Raw genomic sequence first — 16,872 nt, forward strand, 5'->3', positions numbered from 1 at the left:
AACAGGCTTCTAGATAGGATTTCAGAACCAACTTCTCACAGGCTTTATGCTACATGTTATTTTCTTTTAAATAACAAGTTATATATTCATAACTACCGATGGGGACTGACATTCATTTACATTCCTTCACTTAAGACCCAAAGCTTTTTAAAAATTGATGTTGCAAAGCAGGAAACTGACTTCAAATAGCCACCCTAAAATGTAATCATTAAATAATAAAAGATATTTCATTCAAATATAAACATGTAGTTTTTAAACAAAAAAAAAGTTGAAAATTATCCTGTCACTCCAGGATTTCTCCCCTCAGTCAGATTAGCAGCCCAATTTCAGTGCATGAGACTATGTCCTGCTGGATATGATCCAGAGATCCAACTAGTGCAATATTCTTTTTACAAGCATTGTCTGGTTTACTTGGAAATGTGTCCTACTGAGATCAATGGGACCTATTGGCAGGTAAGGGTGCATGGGATTGTTGTGTTGACTTCCTTTAAAGAATTTTATTCTGGAAAGGAAGAAAATTCTTAGCATGCTATAGTAATTCTTAAACTTTGTAATCCGCTTCATATGCTCCTCTAGAGGACTTTACTCATGATGAGTTATTCTATTATAGTTATCTTATTTTCCAGAATTATCTTCATACAGACTTGTCTCAACTTACATATTTTGAGCTTTTTTTCATAAAGGTGTAGTGCTAAATCATTACACAATAGTGTGATCTTTTGTTGTATTTGTAGATGTATCTACAAGGCGAACTTAAACAGTTTTATACTTTAACTGCCCCGTTTCCTCCTAAAGGATCCTGGGCATTGTAGTTTGCAGAGGCTACAATTGTTTCTTAGAAACCACTAATCCCCATCATAGAACTACATTTCCAGGGCTATGTGGAGAAGGAATGACTGTTAAAGTAATTCCTGTAGCTATGCCCTAGGCAAGGAATGGGAATGCTATTTTGTTTATTTAAGGTGTTTACCTCCCACCTTCTGGTTCATTGGATTCACAAGGCAACTTACAAACAAAAAATTGTAAACAAATAATACAGTTGTGCTCTATAGAGATGTGCACTGAGGTTTGTGCTTTGGTTTGGCACCATGGGGAGGGGAGTGGGGAGCGGGACCTTTAAAAAAAGAGGAGAGCAGACCTTTACCTGTTCTCCATCACTGCATGCAGCTTCCTCGTTCCAAGAACCCGTGTGTGGTACTGGCACACACATACCATCCATGCATGTATAGGTGCCATTTTTGTGGTCATCAACACCATTCTGACCACGCAAATGGTGCCCATGCATGCATGGACCCCGTGTGTGGGTTCTTGGGATGGCCGCATCAGGAAGCTGCATGGAAGCAGGTAAGGACCTGCTCTTCTCTTTTTAAAGATCCCACTCTCCTCCCTGTGGTGCCAAAGCAATACACGAACCATGGTTCCTAGTGCTCCATGCAATGTCTTTGAGCCTCAAGAGTACGCTTCCCCCTTTCATTCCCTCATGAGTGCCCACTTCTGCTGCAGGTTACAGTAAACTGAAATAAGTCATGATGTCTAAATCCGCCATTCTCAGTTTACTCTAGCCTACTTATGTCAGAAAAGATCTGTACTCAAGATCTTAAATCTTAGGGAAATGGACCCTTGCCCCGCCCTTCTCTCTAAAGGGCTGGTGAGCTTAAAGGGCCTGGGCCCTATTTTGCAGACATAGGCTGCATTGAGGTGCTCCATCTCACCTGGTGAATTATCTGAGGATTCTTAAAAGTCCGAGGACTTGGGTGTGGGGGAAGGAGCTGAAATAGCCAGGGTTCCCCCTCCTGGTGCCCCTTTGGGGTCAGATGCAACTGAGGCTTCCCCTTGGTTGCATCTGCTTCCTGCTCTAGTTGCAGCAAAGGAAAGGATGTGGTGCTACTGGAGTTTTCCATCTCAACTCATCCCTTGAGCTGTCTAATGGAGGCTTCAGGACCTGGGGTCATGAGAAGTTACTGAGTTGGATTCAGTGCTTAAGTCAGAAAGAAAAGGATCCTTTAGGAGGAAACGGGGCAGTTAAAGTATAAAACTGTTTAAGTTTGCCTTGTAGATACATTTACAAATACAACAAAAGATCACACTATTGCATAATGCTTTAGCATTATGACCCCTGCTAATTTGACAAAGAGGCACCTATTAACGTGGTGATTCTCTTTATTTAGCAGGGGGAGAGTAACTGGCCCTATCCACCCCCAGCACAATATCTCCAGTGACTGTTGCTGGTGTCTATCTTATGTTTCTTTTTAGATTGTGAGCCCTTTGGGGACAAGAATCCATCTTATTTATTTATTATTTCTCTGTGTAAACCGCCCTGAGCCATTTTTGGAAGGGTGGTATAGAAATTGAATTAATAATAATAATAATAATAATAATAATAATAATAATAATAATAATATTAGTTTGTTGGCTCCATTCCTGCCATGGAAACCCATCCCAGTCATCCCAGATGTGTGTTTAACACATGCCGTTTAACAGAAAAGCAACGAGAACTAAAGCAAAAAATAACTGAGCACATGAACCAAACAACCACCAGGGTTCGACTTCCAGCTCTAAAAACAGCTGCCAAAAACAACTTGCTCAGTTATTAAAAGATGTCAGTGCTGCACTTGCAGAAATAACAACCAATAATTTGCAAGAAACAAACCAACTAATGTACAGTGCAGCAACAATAACAACACAAGAGCTCGGATATAAGATCAATGGACCTGTAAAAAAAGAAAGTAGTACATCACCTAAATGGAAGATTAGATTAGAAAATAATCTCCAGGCTTAGATCAGATGCTAGTAAATTGAAAGATATGAAAGACAAGAAGCTGAAGAATGAAAACACCAAACAGTATCTGATCCAACAATACCACCTAGATTCAAGGAAAACTAGAGAAGTCCTGAAAATAATAAAGCAGCAAATAACAGCAGTGTCAAAGAATATTAGCAGATATGAAGCCAGAACTACACAACACAGGCAGAATCTCCAATTTCAGTCGAATCAGAGACGTTTCTACCAAAGCATAGAAGGAGAAACTGCAAGAAACATAGAAACACCAAATAAAGAAGAAACAGTGCAATTCTGGGGGAAATTATGGGACAATCCAATAGATTATAATAAAAAAGCAGGCTGGATGAAAGAGGTCAAAAATGTAACCAACAAATGCAAGATCTAATAATAACACCAGAATTAATAAGTGAAAGAGCAAAGAAAATTAAAAATTGGACTGCACCAAGTGATGATGAACTGCATGGCTTTTGGCTTAAACACTTAACAAGCCTTCATAAACAACTATCAAAACAGTTCAAACACATTTTGCAAGGCGGTGATATTGAACAATGGCTAACAACTGGGAAAACTCATCTCATCATGAAAGACCCAGCAAAAGGTGCAGTTCCAAGTAATTATAGACTGATAACCTGCCTGCCAACCATGTTCAAATTATTAACTGGAATAATAGCAGATGAAGTGATGCAACACTTATTAACTAACAAACAGCTTCCAGTTGAACAGAAAGGAAATTGCCCGAACACCAGAGGCACATAAGACCAGCTGCTGATTAACAAAATGATTTTAGAAAACTGCAAGAGAAGAAAAACAAATCTAAGTGTTGCATGGATTGACTACAAGAAAGCCTTTGATTGATTGCCTCACACATGGATACTAAAATGTTTAGAAACAACTGGTGTCAGCAAAAACATTCAGATATTTATTTAAAAAAGCAATGAGCATGTGGAGTACACAGTTAACAATCAATGGCGGGACACTTGGACAGGTTAGCATTAGAAGAGGCATATTCCAAGGGGACTCACTATCCCCTCTGTTGTTTGTAATCGCCATGACCCCACTTACACAAATACTAAACAAAACAGGCCTCGGATACCAAACATCTAAAACATCAAGTCAAATCAACCATCTGCTGTACATGGACGATCTGAAGTTGTATGGAAAGTCCCAGTCAGAAATCGAATCACTGCTAAACCGTGGACCACCTATTCAGGTGTTGTTAAAAGTTCGCACAGACTGACTACAAACAAAGGCATGACAAAGTAGCAGGGATGATACACTGGAACATCTGCAAAAAATACAAGCTACCTGTAGCCAAAAATGGGTGGGACCATAACATTGAAAAAGTTGAAGAAAATGAAGATGTAAAAATATTATGGGACTTCCGACTACAAACAGACAAAGATCTGCCACACAATACACCAGATATAACTTTAGTTGAGAAGAAAGAAAAACAAGTGAAAATAATCGACATAACAATACCAGGGGATAGCAGAATACACGAAAAAGAAATAGAAAAAAATCACCAAATACAAAGATCTACAAATTGAAATTGAAAGGCTGTGGCAGAAGAAGACTAAAATAATCCCAGTGGTAATTGGCGCCCTGGGTGCAGTTCCAAAAGACCTTGAAGAGCACCTCAACACCATAGGGGCCACAGAAATCACCATCAGCCAATTAGAAAAAGCAGCTTTACTGGGAACAGCCTATATTCTGCAACGATATCTATAACAATTGACAATAAAATTCAGCCATCCCAGGTCCTTGGGAAGGACTCGATGTCTGGATAAAACAAACCAGTCAATAACACCCGTCTGACTGTGTAAACAAGAAATAATATTGGTTTGTTGGCTCCATTCCTGCCATGGAAACCCATCCCCGTCATCCCAGATGTGTGATTCCTGGATGCGATTATTCTGTTATGAATGAAAGACATCTGCACATTATCTAAGGTGGTTTGTGTTTCACATATTCCAGGCTAGAGTCATAGAATTGAAAACAGGTTCTGGGGATATGCCTAGGGTTGTATGAAAACATCCCTGTTATTTCTGCAAATATTTCCATTCTACTGAAAAATGATAATGTTCATTTGAAACATTTATCCACAGAAGTGGCAGAACAGTTTGAACAGTTATCTGCATCCTATAGAGGTGTGCACGGAACTGGCTGGCTTGGACTTGAACCAGACCGGGCCAGTTCGGTCCGGCACCCCCTTGAACCCCACCCCCGGTTCATTTCGGTTGCGGGGTGGGGGTGGGGTTAACGATCTTTTTCTCTCTTTCTCGTAAAAAAAAATTCTTTTAAGGCACCTACCCCCTCTGGGGGAGTTGTTGGAGATGGCGGGGTGGGTCCGTGGAGGTTCTCCCTCCCTCCGGCCTCAATGCAGCCCAAACCAGCCCATTCGACCAGCTCTTCGGCCCGTTTGGGCCTTCCTCCTCGGCGCTCTTCCTTCCTCCTTCTCCTGTGTAAAGTGGTTTACACAGAAGAAAGATTAAGATGGTTTCCTGTTCTTAAAGGGTTTCCAGTCTAAAAAGAAATACAAGATAAACACCAGCAACAGCCACTGGGAAGAAATTGTTTTGGCTTGAACAGAGATAATTGCTATCCTCTGCTAAATGGTCACCACTTTAGATGGTGATTCTTTGCTGAGTTATGAGTTAGCAGTGGTCCATGATAATGCAATGACAATTTGAAATTTGAATGGATGAGGAGCTGCTGCTTTTGCATGGCATGTTGGAAGGCTTTCTCCAGCACTCTCCACACATTGATGTATGAGCTTGACAGTTTAGAGATCTTGGTCAGAAACCTTCTGTAACTTTATAAGACTGAAATATTTCCCAGAACAGAAGATAGCTGTTTGAACTATATATATCACTGAAAATATTCACAATATGTCAGCCTATTACATGCTTATTTGTGAAAGTTATTTAAATTTGTCTATGTGGAAGCAAGTTCATTAAAGAAGTTCTAAGGAGTTAATCGATTCAGATTGATTCCACTCTCAAACTACTGATACATGTATTCATAGTAATCAAGAGGAAATCTTCTCTCTCTTCATCTTTGAGTCTGAGGTAGGACTTGGGATCTCCATCCAGGAATGAATGCTTACCTAAGGAAGGCCTGAGCAAACAGATTCCCTGATTTAGTATTCTCCAAGGTCACCAGTTCTCTAAGAGCAGTTGGAAAGGATAAAAGTTTTTCCTCAGTGGGGTATAGAAGGATAGGAGGCCCAGCTCCCACCACTCTTTCAAATCTAGGTTATTTCCCCAAAGACCACACCATTGAGAGCGAGAGAGAGAGAATTTGTGAACAGTGTTTGAATATGTATTCAGAATTAGCTCCAGATAGCAAACATGTGTCAGAATATTGTAATGTTTATTGATCAGAGTTTAGATTTCAGCAGAAGAATGTTTTTCAGAACACAATAAAATCAGTCTCTATTGGTGAAAATTTAACTTCTATGCCTAGGTTTCCGATGTCATATATTCCTGCATTTTATGCTTTGTGTAACTTACCTGTCTTCTCTCAAGACAGTGCACTGCCTCTTTGCTGACTTCAGACTTCTTCTCCTTGTTGAGGATGAAAATCCAACACTTTCCAACTCTAATCACTACCATCCCATTCTAACTATCAATCTCTAGCTAACCCTTCTTCCTCCTTGTTTCTTAAACTATTTAATCTTCAAATCTAAAGGGCAACCCACTTGGGCATTGTGGGTAGATTTTTGGCCATCTTCCGCCCTTTCCACTATATTCCCCAAATCTGATACCCTAGCTTGCTGAATACATATATTTTTGCCTCTGTTAGGCTTTGTCAGTTTGCTGACTTAATACATTTTTGTCAAAATCAGCTTTATTTCATTCTTGCTGATTCTTCAGAATGTTGGGAACCATCTTTGTTACCACATGTCTAGACCGATCTACTGTTTTTGGGGTACTAACTGCTGTACCTTCTGTTTCTGTCTCATTTGCACAGTGTCTTCATCTCTATTTCTGACTTGTTTCTTCTTATCTCTCTTAGTGATTTTGCTTACGTATGCAATTCGACTGTCAACAGGACTACTTTTCTGCCATTTTATATCATGCACCATTTCAGTCTCATTCTAAATCTTGTCTGGATTAATCTTTTATCTTTTCCTAACTTACCTATTTCTTACCTAAATTTTCCCTCTTGGACACCCAGGGCCACACCCTGATTTCAGAGCCCATTACAGCATTCTACTGACTGAGAGCAGAATGCAACAAATGTAGTTATTGGGAATATAGAAAATTCACAGCTCCAGTGGTAAAAAAGGGAGATTAAAAGAAGGAAGGGCATGGATACTTTCTAGTTCCCCAGGGACTTTCCAGATGAAGCCTTGGGGCTAAAAAGCCTCACAATCTAGTTGTTCCTAAAGTTGAAACATGTTTGCTCTCCTTAAGAATTAACCACTTGGCCTTTTAAGCCTCCCTCACCTCATGACAAAAACTGTGCTTTTCAAGTACAATAATCCCTCGTCAACCGTGGGTTTCCCAATATTTTAAAGTATCCACGACTGGGAAATTGTGGCAGGTCTCGCCAACTGTGACCCGAGTATCTGCGGTTTGGTGAGTGAGATTTCTTGGTAATTTGGGGTTTTTTCATGATTTCTAGGGCTCAGGCGGCGATTTCCAGGGTTTAGGGATGATCTGGGGAGGTTGGGTGATTTTCGAGGTTCTCCTTCACTCCTCTTACTGACATGGCAATTTGGAGGGGTGTTTTTTCTATTTTTAACTGTATTTTGCCATCTTTTCACAACCACGATCCCTCTACCTCCCTTTTTGCCATTGATTTTAATGGCTCTCCAACTGCGAGGTTTTCCTGGAACAGAACCCTCTTGGTTGGTGAGGAATGACTGTAATTCTTATGGAGTAATTCTTGCAGTGTCTCAGCTCCAGGGACAATCAAGGGCAAAGACTATCAAGGGTGAATCAAAGTCAAAAAAGACCTAGCCTGTACAGTTAAATTTTAATAATAAGAGCATATTTACCTAGGAGTCCTGCTCCTCTGTTTTCAGCATCCCAATTATTTATCCTTATAGGAAGGTATCCAAAGTTGACAGAATCAAAAATTTTCTTTCTGTGGAAAACATTCAGAACTCTTTTTGTCTGACATTGCATTTGATTTCATTCAGCACCAACTCATAAAATTCAGTCTACATGGGTGCATCCAAATACATGTTTGTTTATCTAATCTGATATAAGGAGAATGTTTATTGCTTCATTTCAAGGTTTTCTTGTGGACATCTCCTTCTTAGTATGGTATTAGTAAGATTTAATCTTTCCCTCACTTGGTCTGATCAAAAGTCTCATAATTGTCTTCTTCTTGTGTTGTATTTAATTCTTCTTGTGTTGTATTTAAGTGCAGCATTGTTCCTCACAATTCTCGTGTTCATTAAAATGGCACCAGATCTGAATAATTTCAAAAAATCAGATCAGTAGTAAAATTAATAACAAAGGCATTTCACCACTTTGTCTACTTCTGCTTTTATCTCCATCTTTGGAAATAACTTCTGAAGATAAGAAAACATGGGTCTTTATCACATCTGGGGTAAAGATATGCTGAGACTTATGTGATTTTATTCAAGGATTTTATTTTGTTTTAATTGCAGAATATCATACTGTTTGCAACATAAGCCAACATTGCTCATGTTTTTGTCGTCTTAGACAAAAATGCTCCAATTTTCAGCTCTTTTTTTGGCATCTACATGGATTTTTTCAGTTATAATTTTATTTGTCTCATTCTGATTGAGTGGCTGACTAGCCATGAATTAATCAGCTTTTCAGAAAGGTTTATTGGTAGCCAGAACTTCAACCGACAGTGAAAAGAGTAACACTTCTATGTTACACTGGGGCTGATCTATTAGCTGACCGCTTTTTAACCCTTTGCACAAATATTCAACACTACCCTCTATGTATTTGGCTCATTGTGATTTCCTTTGTCATCATATTCATTCATCTTTGCCATCTCCAAAAGCTTAGTCTTTCTTGCCTTCCTCTTGCTTTCTTGTGCCTTTTGGAAGTACAGTTTCCTAGCCCTCTTATTACTGCTATTTTCCCTTTGTATTAATTTTCTTCAGGCTCCTGTACCTTTTTAATAGTATCCCCATCTTTCAGGTCCCAAAATAATTTTGGAGACGGACAAAGGTGAATGAACAGTTTCCTTGAAAAATTGTAGGCTTTTTTCTATGGATTATATACTTCTTGTGTCTGTTCTGCAAGTGACACTAGAGAATAAATATATATTTTAAAAATGTCAGTTTTTCTTACCTGTATTACAAAGATCCAGATATAATAAGCTCTATTGCACAATCATCACATGCCATTAGTACAGGATGCTATAAATATTACTAAGTTGTCTAATTGTAACTATATTAGTTTACTTTCTAAAATTTCTTATACATTTAACTTTAGGTTGACACGGATTCATTTTGCTTGTGTTTAGAATAATCTCGTATGTTTGTGCTTATAACTGTAACACCACTGTTTGTCCAATTTATAGCTCTATAATTAGATGCATCTTTTTCTTAACTTTTTTCTATAGTATAAAATATATGTTTTCCAGAATTTAGAAGCTGATCTAACGGAGGCAAGGGGTCAAATGGAAGTCTTACACAGAAGATGCAACGATTTGGTATCCCAGCTAAGTGTTAAACAGGCTGAACTAACAGAAAAAGATTTGGATGCGGCCAAAGTTAGGTATGTATGCCACATTTTTATAAGACATTTGGGAGCATTATCATGATAATAAATGTGGGGAAATGTCAAATGGTTCAGATTTGTAGAACAATTCATCCTAATACCAGGCTGCTTTGCCCACTGTGGAAAAAGTTTAGACTGTCTACAGTTTATGCAGACTATCTCGGTGCCTTTTGGCTTCTATTACGGACATTATTTAAAAGCTGAGCATCTTTAATTAGCATTGGGTCAGATAGTTCTGAAAGTCACAAAACATCAATATGATTAGTAACATAAGCAATTAATTTGAGAGGCTAAATGCCTGAAACTGACAAAAGTTTGAAGTCTAACTTTCACTTTTTAATTAGAGTCAAGTCTGACAGGTCAGCAGGAGTCTGCTGCTAAAGGTTTAAAATGTTGTGATTTCAGCTTTATCTGAAGGGGGTCCTCCCCCCCCAACCTAAGTTGAATCATGAGGATTAATATGCCATGTATGAAATGTGAAGGAAATGCAAGGCTAGGCTAAACCACTTGAAACAAGCAAGTTTGTGAAATATGGGCTGTTAGATACATATTAGCTGTAGCAATTATATGTATGCTGAAGCTTACAGCAATGTAAATAGTTAGGACCCTCTCAGCCGCAGTGCAAAATAATAACTGTAATCATATTAGCAGCGGGGGGGAAAGGGACAACACTGTAACTATAACCACCACAGTCACCCTAGTGACTCTGAGCCTTTGGAGGGTCTAAAATGGAGAGAGGTAAAATGCAGGAGATTCAGTGGACTCTCACAATTAATCCTATGTGGAGTTAATGTGAGTCATCCACACACACACACACACACACACACACACACACACACACACACACACTGTTCTCACTAGCAGCCAAACCCAGGCTAGCTGCTCGTGTGCAGTGCCGGGATCCATGCAGATCCAGCGCTGCCTTCCTGCCTAACCCAACTCTGAAGCCCAGCCTTAAGGGCATTAGTGTGTGCTTAACCGGGGTGCCAGGTTAAGATGGGCACACAGACATGGGTGCCTAGAGCATCTGTCCAACAGGGTATCTACCAATGCACACCATGCTCGTCTTGTGGTGCATTGTGGGATATCCAGAGGCTGGGACATGTCATCCTGTCCTCTGGAGATATGTGCTGCTTACAGCAGCGTGGGTTGTGTGTGTGTGCAGGTCATGTGCCGAAGACAACCAGAGCGATCATCTGGTGGGAAGGTATGAATTATTAATATTATTATTATTACATTTATATTCGGCTCTTCTTCCAAGGAGCCCAGAGCGGTGTACTACATACTTGAGTTTCTCCTCACTACAACCCTGTAAAGTAGGTTAGGCTGAGAGAGAAGTGACTGGCCCAGAGTCACCCAGCAAGTATCATGGCTGAATGGGGATTTGAACTTGGGTCTCACCGGTCTAGTCCAGCTCTCTAACCACTACACCATGCTGGCTTCACATGATGATAGTGGTTATTGGTTCCCCAAGGCTTCCCTCCTCTCCCAGTATTGTGCTCATGATCTCTCTCCCCTTCCTGATATCCTGCCCACTCTCCCTTCCAATTTTTGCACACTATCTCTCTAGGTTCCACAGCCGGCTTTGTGCATGCTCTAGACAAAAATGGTGGGAATAGTGTAAATTGAAGTATATTAAGACAGTGATTCAAACACATTTATTTATTTATTTATTTACACAGTCAGACAGGTGTTATTGACTGATTTGTTTTATCCGGACATCGAGTCCTTCCCAAGGAGCTGGGATGGCTGGATTTTATTATCAGTGTTGTTGATGTTGTTATAGATATCATCACAGAATATGGGCTGTTCCCAGTAAAGTTGCTTTTTGTAATTGGCTGGTGGTGACTTCTGTGGCCTCTATGGTGTTGAGATGCTCTTCAAGTTGTTTTGGAATTGCACCTAGGGCACCAATTACCACAGAGATTATTTTGGTCTTTTTCTGTCACAGCCTTTCAATTTCAATTTGTAGATCTTTGTATTTGGTGATTTTTTCTATTTCTTTTTCTTCTATTCTGCTATCCCCTGGTATTGCTATGTCGATTATTTTGACTTGTTTTTCTTTCTTCTCAACTACAGTTATATCTGGTGTATTGTGTGGCAGATGTTTGTCTGTTTGTAGTTGGAAGTCCCATAATATTTTTGCATCTTCATTTCCGACAACCTTTTTCAATTTTATGGTCTCACCAATTTTTGGCTGCAGGTAGCTTGTATTTTTTGCAGATGTTCCAGTGTATCATCCCTGCTACCTTGTCATGCCTTTGTTTTTAGTCAGTCTGTGCGATCTTTTTACAACAGCTGATTAGGTGGTCCACTGTTTCATCTGCTTCTTTACAAAGGCGGCACTTGCTGTTTGTTATTGATTTTTCTACTTTTGCTCTTACTGCATTTAGTGCCTGTTCTTGTGCAGCCAGTATTAAACCCTCTGTTTCTTTCTTCTAGTTGCCATTCTTAAGCCATTGCCAGGTCTTGGTAATGTTTGATTTTCCACTTACACTGTGCAAATATTGACCATGCAGTGGCTTATTTTTCCATTTTTCAGCTCGGTTCTTGACTTGTTCTTTCTTGTAGGCCTGCTTTCTTTCATTGGTGTTGAATAGTTTCTCGTTATTGACCATTTGAAGAATATCTTCTTCACTGTATAGCTCAGGTGTTTGTGGCTTGTATGGTGTTCCCGCCATTGAGTTTGGACTTGAGGATTTTTCTAACTCTCCTGATGTATTCACTTCCCATTTTTCTTTTAACTGCATTGTGTGCAATATTATCAGCCTGGAGAATGCCCAAGTATTTGTAATGTTTTTTCTCTTCCAGGTTCTTGATATTGCTTCCATTGGGCAGTTCTATTCCTTCTGTTTTTGTTATTTTTCCTCTGTTCATTATTAATTCAGCACACTTGTCTAGTCCAAACTCCATTGCTATATCGCTACTGAATATAGGGACAGTGTTTAGCAATAATTCGATTTCTGACTGAGACTTTCCATACAACTTCAGATCGTCCATGTACAGCAGATGGTTGATTTGACTTGATGTTTTAGATGTTTGGTATCCGAGGCCTGTTTTGTTTAGTATTTGTGAAAGTGGGGTCATGGCGATTACAAACAACAGAAGGGATAGTGAGTCTCCTTGGAAAATGCCTCTTCTAATGCTAACCTGTCCAAGTGTCTCGCCATTGATTGTTTACTGTGTACTCCACATGCTCATTGCTTTTTTTATAAATATCTGAATGTTTTTGCTGACACCAGTTGTTTCTAAACATTTTAGAGTCCATGTGTGAGGCAATGAGTCGAAGGCTTTCTTGTAGTCAATCTGCAGCTGGTCTTTTGTGTTTCTGGTGTTCAGGCAATTTCCTTTCTGTTCAACTGGAAGCTGTTTGTTAGTTAATAAGTGTTGCATCACTTCATCTGCTATTATTCCAGTTAATAATTTGAACATGGTTGGCAGGCAGGTTATTGGTCTATAATTACTTGGAACTGCACCTTTTGCTGGCTCTTTCATGATGAGATGAGTTTTCCCAGTTGTTAGCCATTGTTCAATATCACCTCCTTGCAAAATGTGATTGAACTGTTTTGATAGTTGTTTATGAAGGCTTGTTAAGTGTTCAAGCCAAAAGCCCTGTGGTTCATTGTCGCCTGGTGCAGTCCAATTTTTAATTTTCTTTGCTCTTTCACTTATTAATTCTGGTGTTATTATTAGATCTTGCATTGTTGGTTACATTTTTTGACCTCTTTCATCCAGCCTGCTTTTTTATTATAATCTATTGGATTGTCCCATAATTTCCCCCAGAATTGCACTGTTTCTTCTTTATTTGGTGTTTCTATGTTTCTTGCAGTTTCTCCTTCTGTGCTTTATTATTTATTTATTTATTTATTTATTTATTTACACCAGGGATTCTCAAACTTGGGTCCTCAGGTGTTATTGGACTTCAACTCCCATAATCCCCAGCCTCAGTGGCCTTTGGTTGGAGATTATGGGAGTTGAAGTCCAATAACACCTGAGGACCCAAGTTTGAGAATCACTGATTTACACAGTCAGACAGGTGTTATTGACTGGTTTGTTTTATACAGACATCGAGTCCTTCCCAAGGACCTGGGATGGCTGAATTTTATTGTCAATGTTGTTGTTGTTTTGTTATCATTATTATTCTGTTTACACACAGTCTTCCTGTTGTTATTGACTGGATTTGGTTAAAGTACCAAATAATTATTGGGCCCTTGTCCAAGGGTCTAGGATAACTAAAGAAAAATTAAAGAAAGCGTTGTAGTATTCAACGTAGTATTTGATGGGATAGTAGTATCCCCTCCTCTGGGCACTACCTTGACGAGGTGGAGGGGCTTGCAAGCTTTGAGGATGCAGAGGGCTATGCTGGAGGGCCACCCAAACCAGACAGGCCTCTGCTGAGAAGTTAGACTAAGTGTGCCTAATCCCATAACCATGGTGAGAACAAGAAAAACGAATTCTATACTGGATCGGTCGTCGCCCGAGTCAACAAGGGCACTTGTCGAAAAATGGGTTACAGGACTCAGGATCTTCAGCTGAGCAACCAAGGCTGGAAATTGTAGAGCTACTGGAAGAACAAATTCAACGTCGGAAGTATACAGTTGCAGAAAATTGAGAAATTATGATTTGTTACTTTAAATTGAACCCATCGAAACGTGGATCCCAGAAAAGAATGTATGAAATTTGGAGACAAAAACATCTGAATTGTTATTGTTATTTGCTTGCTTACTTGCTTAGTTACCAACGTTGTGCCTCCATGCCACCCTGTGACTATGGACTTGTAAAAGCCTTTCTTTCTATGGGAATGTGTTTGCGTACCTGCTGCTAGAGTTTTGTAAAAGCCTTCAGCTCCATGGGTACGTGTTCCTGTGAATGCACACTTGAGAATCCACAATGTGAAGGAATGTCATGTGGTGTTTCTGTTTTGCTCTTTGGTCATGGCCCCATAATTTATGAACATTAGCTGCCATGCCACCCTCCTGCTATGACCTTTATTCTAGCTTATCTTTCTGGTTCCATAGTTTTTTCTGTGTGGTTTGTGTTTTGTTTTTCATCCCCCCACCTACTTTCTCCTCCAAAAAAAAAGAAAAAGTTTCATTTTGAATTTCCCTCAGCCACATTTATATTTTTTATCAAATATCTACATATTGGTCTCACAACACAGCCTTCACTGGACTGTTCAACCGTCTTACACTTGGTGTATGGAGGAGAAAAATAAGAAAAAGCATATTTTTAAGCGTTGTATGGACTGCCTAGCTAAATTGTCTACAACTGACGGCCACTCTCGTCTTCTGTGCCTGGGAGAGGGGCATAAAGTAGACTCTTGTAACTTTTGCCTGCAGTTGCGGAAACGGGCACGGAAGTACTGCTCCCACCGCCTCAGAGCTATACTGTGTGAGAGAGCTTTGGTTGCTTCGGAACACTGCCCTATTAAGGCTGCTCCGACCCCAGAAGTGGCTGTGTCCAATATGGATCCTTCCTTTATGGGGGTGCCGGCACTGACTGAGACCGTGGTGGTCACCTCTCCTGTCCCGTGGGCAATCCTGTCACAAGAGGCTCCGCAAATGGCACAATCCCACCCAGAGGGCTTAGTGCCATCAACTTCCTTGGCCGCCCTTGCCTGAAGGTTCCGTCGGCCATGCTGCCCAAGCACAAAGCACCCTTCGATCCACCACTTAAAAAGAAGAAAAAGAAAGCAGACTCGCAAAACTCCCGCCACAAGAGTCGGTGAAGCCCGTCACTCTCCAAACCCTGCCTCGTACAACCCCCCTGACCAACCCAACTGAGCTTGCTGCTGGTAGGGATGGAACCGGTGGCCTTCCTACAGCCTCTCCCTGTGACGGAGGGCAATGTATCGCTGCCTTGAGATGTGGCGCGGCCCGTGGACGCCTGGGCCTCTACGATACCAGCCTCACTCAACCAAATCAATGAACATCCTTCCCCGCTGACTCCCTCCTCAACCCTGAGGCTGGCGCAAGAATTCTTGGTACTGAAGCCAGCAGCTCCACTGCCCTCACACTCAAGCTCCCAATTCGGATCCTCTACCTGCACCACAGCCTACGCGGCCACAAGTGCAAGAGCAGCCCCCGGTGCTGTCCAACACATTGAAAAAGGAAGGACAGAATCTTGCGAAACAGCTACATTCGTCACGCCATCAGGCAGACTGTGCTGCTCACGTAATGGCATCTTTGGTGGGATTGTGTCACTATGCTTGGCTTTGTTCTTCCAGTCTGACATTTGAGGCATGGACTCAGATTGAAGACCTTACTTTCAAAGGTGAGGCCCTTTTTGGGACTAAGACTGTTGATGCTATGGAACCCGTACATAAGTTGCACACTACTGCCTGCTCTATGAGCTTCTCCTCCACTCAGTCCAGACCCTATAGGATTAGCAGATGGAGTTGCCCACAGCCGCCACAACCTGCTCCTGTGACCCAGGCAAACTCCTATGAGGCTACCTTTCGGCCTAGTCGTCAGAGCTCCTTTTGAAAGTCTGGCTCCGACTCTTCTCAAAAGCCTCAACAATAGCAAAGGTCCAAATACTCCACCTTCACCAAGTGACAGTGACATCTCTTCTCACTCTCAATACACGCCTCCAGCCCTGTCTGAAAACTTGAGACTCCTTAACCACCGATCACTGGGTCATAATAATTATCAAGATAGGATACGCTATTGAATTTGTCCAAAGGCTGCTACCTCACCCAGATGCACTCAGGTGACGCCATAACTCCTACAGGTGATAGAAGAACTATTACAAAAGGATGTGATAGAACATGTGACAGTGTATTCTATTCTCCTGGACAGTGGCTTCTATTCTGTTTTGTGGTTCCGAAACAGGATGGGGGCTTGTGCCCCATCCTGGACCTTTGAGACTTGAACTGCTTTATAAGATACACTGCGTGGTGACTGTTCTGGAAATAGTGCTCCTCTTGTCTCCTGGGTTATGGTTTGCAGCAATTGACCTAAAGGATGCTTATTACCACATCTCCACCCACCCACAACACTGCATCTTCCTGCATTTCAATGTAGGGCCCCACAGGTTTCAATTCAAAGCCTTGCCCTTCAGACTCTCGACAGCCCTGAGAGTCTTCACAAAGTGCTTGGCTGTGGTGATCACCCATCTTCACTGCCAAAACATCAGTGTCTTCTCATTTCTGGATGACTGGTTATGGACAGCTTTGTTGCCACAGCTGCTGTAACGCCACGTGGCTACAACCATATCCCTGCTGAAAGGCTTTGGTATGCAGATAAATTTCAAAAAATCCCAACTGACACCAACCAGGGCTATTGCTTTCGATGGGGTAATCCTAAACTCTATCACAATGCGAGTATTTCTCCTGGAACAAAGAGTCTGCACTTTATTACATATGGCCAGGTG

At 40.9% G+C, this 16,872-nt stretch overlaps 1 protein-coding gene across 3 annotated transcripts in view; it reads left to right on the plus strand.

The window, feature by feature from the left end:
- CNTLN (centlein) overlaps positions 1-16,872 on the plus strand; it is a 351,601-nt gene that overhangs the window by 85,201 nt on the left and 249,528 nt on the right. For all 3 annotated transcript variants that reach the window (XM_053300359.1, XM_053300360.1, XM_053300361.1), the window contains one exon: positions 9,362-9,495. In XM_053300359.1, coding sequence (XP_053156334.1) covers positions 9,362-9,495 — 134 coding nt within the window. The remainder of the gene's footprint in view (positions 1-9,361; positions 9,496-16,872) is intronic.

The sequence above is a fragment of the Hemicordylus capensis genome, chromosome 2 (genome assembly GCF_027244095.1).
Source record: "Hemicordylus capensis ecotype Gifberg chromosome 2, rHemCap1.1.pri, whole genome shotgun sequence".
Taxonomy (NCBI): domain Eukaryota; kingdom Metazoa; phylum Chordata; class Lepidosauria; order Squamata; family Cordylidae; genus Hemicordylus; species Hemicordylus capensis.